This window comes from Rhyacophila brunnea, unplaced genomic scaffold (genome assembly GCF_057557595.1).
Source record: "Rhyacophila brunnea isolate RB1 unplaced genomic scaffold, BYU_Rbru_1.0 scaffold_6, whole genome shotgun sequence".
In the NCBI taxonomy this organism is placed as follows: domain Eukaryota; kingdom Metazoa; phylum Arthropoda; class Insecta; order Trichoptera; family Rhyacophilidae; genus Rhyacophila; species Rhyacophila brunnea.
In genome coordinates this window covers 39,078,813-39,088,257 of record NW_028233276.1, presented here as the reverse complement: position 1 = coordinate 39,088,257, position 9,445 = coordinate 39,078,813, and the positions used below count along the sequence as shown (strand labels likewise).

At 29.6% G+C, this 9,445-nt stretch overlaps 1 protein-coding gene across 1 annotated transcript; it reads right to left on the bottom strand.

Annotated features, from left to right (window-relative positions):
- Nucleotides 1–5,905: 5,905 nt before the first annotated feature.
- On the bottom strand, nucleotides 5,906–8,861 carry LOC147065670 (B2 protein-like). The gene is made up of 2 exons (XM_085956524.1): nucleotides 8,747–8,861; nucleotides 5,906–6,422 (listed from the first exon to the last, which is right to left on the bottom strand). The coding sequence occupies exons 1-2, from the start codon at nucleotides 8,795–8,797 to the stop codon at nucleotides 6,072–6,074; spliced, it is 402 nt and encodes a 133-aa protein (XP_085812650.1). The 5' UTR covers nucleotides 8,798–8,861; the 3' UTR covers nucleotides 5,906–6,071.
- Nucleotides 8,862–9,445: the final 584 nt, after the last annotated feature.

The window sequence follows — 9,445 nt, the reverse complement described above, 5'->3', positions numbered from 1 at the left end:
TCGATTACTAACCGACGTCGTGGAATTTCTCTAATATTTTTTAGATGTAACTACTTGCACTTGCTAATAATTTATAATTAACTATATCTTTTATTCAATGAATAATTCACAAGATTTAAGAATATATCATTCTGATTATTGAACATATATAATTTAGAAAAACACTTTCTGAGAGAGTATATTATAATCAATAGAAAAAATCTTTTTTGCATACGTTTTTAATACAAAAACTACATTCTTAAGTCTGTTGATATTCGGAATTAAATAAAAAATGAAAATGTCCTTCGAATCCATGATACTTACGGCAAATGCTCAGCCTACCAGAGACGTAGAGTAAAAATATATGAATCTTACAATATTAAACAATTGATTAGTACTTTATAATTTAATTCATCAATACATAATATCTAAAAACAATAATAAAATTAACCCAAAGATAAACTTAAAAAAAATTTAAAAGTTATAAAATATGTAAGTATTCGTCTTTTATTACATAATTTATGGTACAGTTCGGTTAAGAGGAATACAGCGGAAAACACGTTTTTAAAATACCCAATATACTGGAGTATTTGTTGGGTTAACCTAACCAAACCTAACCTAACCTAACCTAAGCCAACCTAACATAATCTAAGCTAACCCAAACTAACAAATAATAAAGTATATCGGGTATTTTCAAAATGTGTTTTCCGCTGTATTCCTCATAACCGAACTGTACCTACCCATAATATTATTAAATTTAATAGTTGATTTTATAATTAAAATTATTTTTATTACATTTAAAAAAATGTGTATGCACAACACTTTATAATAATTCATAGATGTATTCTTAAATAAAATAAAATATGATCAATATAGTAAACGGTAAGATGCTACGAATCAGTTGAAATGACGTAGAAGACCTACCCCAACCCTCTTGTGGAATCTATATATTATTTAACCTTTCATACAAATAAACTTAATAACTAAATTATATTGCATTAGGTGTTATAATTTTAAATGTGGAATCTTATTTAATGAATCAATAAATATTATCGATTATTATTGCTTCAATTATCACTTATAAGTGGTAGAACTTAATGATGGTGTTATCAGACAACTACTTTGTTTTTTAGAACCAACATTTTTTCCATTATTTCAATATATTCATTTTTTTCTGTAACCATATTTTAAGTAGATTAAGTGTATTTAAAAATAACTTATTTTAAATATTTATTGAGTTTGCTAACAGACATAAACAATTTTCTTCTAGACTAGTTTTAAAACAAACTGAGTAACATCGCAATTAATAATAAGTATTTAGTTAGTAAGTTGAAGTAACTAATGTTAAGCTTTTTAGACTTATTTAAATTTTACCAGTGATAAGTTGTTGTTGATTTTATAATACTTACAATGTGTATACCCGTCTAGGGGACAATAATTACAACTATACAACAAAAAAAGCTAAATGCTAACTAAAAAGCTAAAAAAAGCTAAAAAGCGCAATATAAAATGTGATAAGACAATCGTATCGGAAAAGGTGTCATATATCTTCATAATAAAGTATAATATTATACAAAACAGATAAAATATTTTGATTATATTTTTCAGAATATTTTGGTGGTAACCGTTAGTATCAGTACATCGGTACCCGAAAGTCAAATCTTTAAATAGTCTATAGGTACCAGAGAGCCTTTCGTGCCTATAATATTATTAATGGACTTCAGGGCTTATGGATTTCAGGACTCTGAAAGACTCTAAGTACAAAATCCCTACCGGTCAGCATCTAAATAATACATTTACTTAATGTTATTGTAGTTACGGTTATATTGATTTAATATTTTATGGTTTCTGTTATGAATAGTCTGAAAGTGTAGAGTGAATCTAATTTTTAGCTAAATTTGACTTAAGATACCCTGGTTCTGATGTACCTACATTAAAATATTTTTCAGATTCAAGCTATGTCGCTGGTTTTGGCATCGTAAGTTAGACGTCTATTTTTTCTAATGACGCTTCTAACATTGATTCTTCATTATGCTCTTGGTTTGAAGTATAAATTATAAATAACTAGCTGAGCCAGCTGGCTCTCGCCAGTCTGTCTCGCTAGGTCTTGCAGACAGCTTTTCATCATAGTGACTTGGTGTTGGATTTTAATATAATAATTGTAAAGTGTGTATAGACGGCGCCATAGTTTTCCCTTCGGGATGGATTTTCATTCACGTCAGACAATTGAAAATTTATCTGATTCGTCAGTTTTACGATATGCATGTCGTCACTGCAAATACAAATTTGGAGTCATGTGCGTAGTCTATTCTGGAGTCTGGCCTTCTCAATATCATCTGACACCATTTCAGGCTGCTAAGCCTAGCAAAACAGCTGGCAATCGCCGATTGCTACCACTGTCATTTTAATTTTAATACAATATATGTGTAGGTATGTGCATTTAAATATGATAAATAGTTATACATCTCAATCGTGATTATCATAAAAAGCGATCCAATATAACGCGAATATTAATCTCTTTCGGGTCCCATTTACATAATAGAAAAAGGTTAGCAGCATAAAAAATAAATTTTAACATTATTTTGTTTCATTGTCTATAAAAAATAAATGCTTGGAGCCACAGAATAATATTTTAAAAATCATATTTTGTTTTAAAAATTAACCTTAAACAATATAGTTCCCGATGCGAGACATTCATATCGAGACAAATGTTGATAAATAATGAAGTAATACATATTATATCTGATAAGAATAGGAATTTATAAGACCTAAAGATGTGGAATCAGCTTAAAAAGGCCTTCATCCAGCAGTGCATTGATACAGGTTGATGACGATAATGACGATATAAATGGGTAGGTATATAAAATCACAAATTTAAAAAAATATTGCAGTTTATATGACCAAGAAGAGTAGAATTAGGTTGGGATAACCTTCATCCAGCAGTGGATTAATCTTGGTTGATGATGATAATGACGATATTATGAATGGGAAAATATAATATCAGCAATTTTAATAAATATAGTAATTCATATGACCGACAGAAATTCAAACAACTTAGAGAGGCCTTCATCCACCGGTGGATTGATTCAGGTTCATAATGATAATGGAAATATAAATAGATATAATATATTATCACCGATTTTGATAAATACAGCAATTCAAATGACAGAAAGGAGTAGAATCAGGCATGGGAGGCCTTTATCCAGCAGTAGATGGGTTCAGGTCAATGATGATAAGGACGATAGAAATAGGTATAATATAGTAGTAGAATCAGGTTGCGGAACTCTTCATCCAGCAGTGAATTGATCCTGGTTGATGATGATGACGATATGAATATGTAGATAAATGTAATATCACCGATTTTGATAAATACAGAAATTCATATCACAGAAAGGAGTAGAATCAGGCTAAGGAGGTCTTTAAGTAGTGGATTGGTTTAGGTCGATGATGATGATGATGACGATATGAATATGTAAATAAATATAATATCACCGATTTTGATAAATACAGAAATTCATATGACAGAAAAGAGTAGAATCAGGCTAGCGAGGTCTTTATTAAGCAGTGGATTGTTTCAGGTCGATGATGATGATGATGATAATGATGATAATGACGATATGAATATGTAAATAAATATAATATCACCGATTTTGATAAATACAGCAATTCATATGACAGAAAGGAGTAGAATAAAGCTAGGGAGATCTTTATTAAGCAGTGGATTGGTTTAGGTCGATGATGATGATGATGACGATATGAATATGTAGATAAATATAATATCACCGATTTTGATAAATACAGCAATGCATATGACAGAAAGGAGTAGAATCAGGCTAAGGAGGTCTTTAAGTAGTGGATTGGTTCAGGTCAATGATGATGATGATGACGATGACGATATGAATATGTAAATAAATATATTATCACCGATTTTGATAAATACAGAAATTCATATGACAGAAAGGAGTAGAATCTGGCTAGGGAGGTCTTTATTAAGCAGTGGATTGGTTCAGGTCGATGATGATGATGATGATGACGATATGAATATGTAGATAAATATAATATCACCGATTTTGATAAATACAGAAATTCATATGACAGAAAGGAGGAGAATTAGGCTAAGGGGGTCTTTATTAAGCAGTGGATTGGTTCAGGTATATGATAATGATGATGATGATGATGACGATATGAATGTGTAGATACATATAATATCACAGATTTTGATAAATACATACATTCATATGACAAAAGGAGTAGAATCAAGCTAGGGAGGTCTTTATTAAGCAGTGGATGGATCCTGGTTGATGATGATGATGACGATATGAATATTTAAATAAATATAATATCACCGATTTTGATAAATACAGAAATTCATATGACAGAAAGGAGTAGAATCTGGCTAGGGAGGTCTTTATTAAGCAGTGGATTGGTTCAGGTCGATGATGATGATGATGATGACGATATGAATATGTAGATAAATATAATATCACCAATTTTGATAAATACAGAAATTCATATGACAGAAAGGAGGAGAATTAGGCTAAGGGGGTCTTTATTAAGCAGTGGATTGATTCAGGTATATGATAATGATGATGATGATGATGACGATATGAATGTGTAGATACATATAATATCACAGATTTTGATAAATACATACATTCATATGACAAAAGGAGTAGAATCAAGCTAGGGAGGTCTTTATTAAGCAGTGGATGGATCCTGGTTGATGATGATGATGACGATATGAATATTTAAATAAATATAATATCACCGATTTTGATAAATACAGAAATTCATATGACAGAAAGGAGTAGAATCTGGCTAGGGAGGTCTTTATTAAACAGTGGATTGGTTCAGGTCGATGATATAAGAATGATAGAAATAGGTATAATATCACAAATTCGTTAAACCGATAGTAGTAGAATCAGGTTGCGGAACCCTTCATCCAGTAGTGGATTGATCCTAGTTGATGATGATGATGATGATGATGATTATAATGACGATATGAATATGTAGATAAATAACATTAGAAATTAAATACTGTCAAGAATACAATCAACGTAGAGAGGCCTTCATCCAGCAGTGGATTTATTGAGGCTCGTGACAATAATGGCATTATATATAGATAGGTAGATAATAATATTATATCATTGATTTTGATAAATATAACAATTCATGTGTAAGTAAGGAGTAGAATAAGGCTGAGGAGGCCCTCATCCAGCAGTGTGTAGGTCAAGATTGATGATGGTAGGGACGAAAAAAATAGGTAGATATTATACAATATCACACATTTTGAATTCGTATTAATTTCTTTCATTGTTTGCAATGGCAACTTTTTTAGTATGGAAATTAGTAGCCTAGGTAATTATTCAAAAACAAAAATAGTGGGTGAACAGCCACAAAGAAGTATTTAAAAAAATCAAATTTGGAATATCACGTTATCTATGAAATTGCCGACAGTGGCGGACGCGCCTGTCAAATTTTTATTTACGTAGTGAATTGTACCAAAATAATGGTTTTTTCACCGGAAAAAAGTGCGCCAATGCCTACATTACGATATTTGAATAAAAATAATCGAATTCGTTTGTCAAATAAAGGATTAGAAGGTCTTAAGCGACGAAGACGTCATTCTGCTGTACGTTAAAAGAAGTATGGCAAATTGTATACGCTATATGAGAAAATATCGGTTATAAACGTCACGTTTCTGGCAAATCATCGGATATTTCTCAAATTTGGTCAATTCAATCGGTAGATAATTCGGTAGCGCACATTTCGAAGTGAAGATGTAAAAATAACAATAAAATGTCGCTTAAATGAGCTGTTGGTGTATTTTCCAAAATCTCTTAGGATAATAATATATAGGAGATGATTAATAATTATAATACAATGTTATAAAAAATAATAATTAATATTAAAAAAAACAAAAGACTGTTGTAGTAAGAGGTTTTTATTTTTACAACATCATTGGTCGTGAGTTTGGTGGATGTTTGAACCAACTTTGTATAATTTTACGACTTCTTCCAATGAAAAAAACTCGCAAAAAGAAACATGAATATTTCCATATCAAAATAATTAATATAATAAATAATTACTATTTAATACATTCCATGGTTGGGGTTTTCGGCCTGGTAGCATTTGACCAAGTTCCATGCTGTCTCTTCGTGGGTGGCTCCAACAAGTTTCATACATTTGTCCATGGCTTCTTCTACCAACTTTTGGTCTTCAGGATCATTTTTGGAGATGGCTACGTCCTTGTGGATGGTTCCATCTTCGCTCATGATGCCAGTCTTTTTCAACATGCAGAAGCTGTATGACTTCAGCTTGGCATCTTCCATGCTCCAGTCTCCGGTGCGTAACTTCTTGATCATCTCAATATCGGCTCCAGTCTCTTCCACGCAAGCCTTACCGTGAGTCTTGATCATCTCCTTCTGTTCATCTGTCAGTGCCTGTAAATTTAGAGTTGTATTTTGTTATAAGTTATGTTGGCAACGTATTCATTTCAGAAGCTGCGGATCCCGTGTCTGTCAAAAATCATTTGAAGTTACATATTTTTTTAACATACATTAAATAAATTTTTATTAACTACAAGCACCTAATATTCCTCATAAAAAATCTATAAGTATAACCTCCAGTCTACAAGCCCCAGTGTGCATTCCTTATTGATTGAACTTAAACGGTAATTTACATTTTCTTCATAACACATTATATAAAAACTATCTTTTTTATTAATTATATCGTTTTGATAATGTTTTAGTTATTCTATAGTTACCAGTGGCGAAAGGTTGAGGTAAGCTATTAATATTAAACATTAATCGTGCTCACTAAACTTTGCCAGTTATATTAAATTTGTTTTCATTGAACTAAGACTACGATTTGCAGGTGGTGCTGGCTAGTTTTGTTTAACCAAACCATAATCGATAAAAATTTCTATCTCTAAAATATTTACAATTACGTATGGTTTAATAGCATAGTTTTGATATTATATAGATAAAAGAATAATATTTGACTATTACCTACTATTGCATGGATAAGGCAGGGCTTAATTGAATTTAAAAAAACTAACAAACTTCAAAAAAGTTCAATGAAAACAAATACGTTTGACTGACAAAGTTTAATGTATACTATTTATTTTGGATCGTAACAGCCTAACTCCACCCTTTGCCACTGATAGGTACCTAGTTGGTTTGATGCATACAATATAATTTCAACTATATAGGTGAAAAATAAATATTATATGTCAAATAAACGCAACATTCAATTAGAAAAGAAAACTCTTTGTGATTTATAGTCATGTCTAATATTATTTTCTACTTTGTAATAAATAATCGTTAATAAAACATGAGATAACAAATTATTATTTTCTCAAATACAGCCGTATCTACGAAACGACGTGCCAAGTAACAAAAAGTAAATTTCAAATCATATCACAAATTGTTTCAATAACGAAGCCGAAACAAGAGTTCATAACCTTTCGATTACCGGGGAATCGCTACACCATTTAGTTATATTAAATAATTTATGAAACTGTTATGTTATCTACGACTTAATAGATTATTAATAAAATTTTAATTAAACTTGGCAATGAATTTAAAATATTACAACTGTCTTTTCATATAATGATATTATAATAACCATTTTTTTTTAATGATGACCTACCAACTGATCTAGAGAGAAAAAAATATAAATTGTGCCAAATTTTTGATTATTTTATTTCAACGTTAGGTAAGTAAAATTATGCTAATATTATTTGTATGTAAACCAATTTAGTAGTAATGCAAAGGTTGATATATTTTCCTAAGTTATTTATTTTTTGTAAATGTATTAAATATGCAATCGAACTTTTCTGTTACAAAAACATTATCATTCACTATATTTTCCTAGTAGTCTAATTATTTTGTTTCATTTTTATGTCTGTAAGTAATTATGTATCTGCGTGTCTTTTCTTTATTAATAATAATAAATTATTGCACATTCTGCACTGTTACTGTGTATTAGCCAATGCACCATGCATTAGCTATTCACTATTATGTCACATTATTTGTTTTCTGAATGAGTGAATAAAAATAAAAGGTATATGAAGTACGTGTTATAATAAACAAATACTTACTATAATTTATATCGCAAAGGTGAAATTATCAAATGAAATATATATATAAAAAATGAAATTATCAAAAACTAAAAAATATAATTAGTGTATAATTTAAAAAAAAAATAGATATTTTCAATACATTTAAATTAATTCTAATGGTAAAATTTAAAAACGCGATAACGATAACGCAAAATATAATAACTATATAATATTTTATAATAACTACCGCATTCATAATCATATACCTTGACAAATAAAATATCCCTTTGGAAGTGAAATATTTTCACTGTAAGTACCCATTTTAGTAAATATTAAATAAACTGAATAAATTTTTACGCATCATATTTTACAACACTATAATATATTTTAAAAAAAATATCGTAATTAACTTAAGCTGTATTTTGTAAACACTAAATATTATGTTTAAGTATATTTATATGGACATGTATTTTATGATTAATAAATATTTTTATAATACGTAATATTTTAAATAATTAGATAAGTAAATGCAATAATCAAATCTGCATAATTCTTTTTAATTTATTACTACAATACACTCAGTTGAATTAATAGACAAGGGAATTCAATTTATTAATAATTGTATCACAATTTTGTGTATGGTAAAATAATATCACTGTCCCTTTCGCTTGCGGCGTATATTGTATTAAAAAAACCACAAACCTGAACAGCAACGAACATCGCCAGGGCAACAACCAAAAAGAATGACTTCATGTTGATGGGAATGTGTTTTGTCAATTGAGAGAACCAAACTGACTTGTGACAACAGACGCTGACCTTTTATAGTGAGCGGAGATGATTATTATTTTAATAGGGGAGTCGGTTCCAGATAAATACTTACTTGATTGGCTCAAAAACAGATTCGTAGTTTTAAAAATAATATGATTTGCCATAAGGCTCATTAATTTTTCCGCAAAAACATCATTCTTATTTTATGTATGTACCTAACTATTAACTTTAAATGGGTAAAATATTATACGCATGTTTTAAATAATTTATTTTGTAATATGTTTTAGTAGTACAAAACCTACACAATATAGAGATTTTATAACAATTGAAATCAAAGACAATAACCATTATTATTTCAATAACGATCTGAACTGTTTTCGTTAAATGTTTTATATATTATCAATTAATAGCTCACGTGTCATATACATGCCGTCAATTAAGAATTTGTCAATGTCATATTTTGTCCACATCATGAGGTATTCCAAAATATATCAACTTCTCCATTATATCATTGAAGGGAAGCAAGGCCCTTGCAGAAGAAAAACCTCAGATACTGATTTGTTCTCAAGAACTCTTCCCATTTTACATCAGCGATGGACAGGGAAAGAATGACCGAACTCACCGAAAACGGAT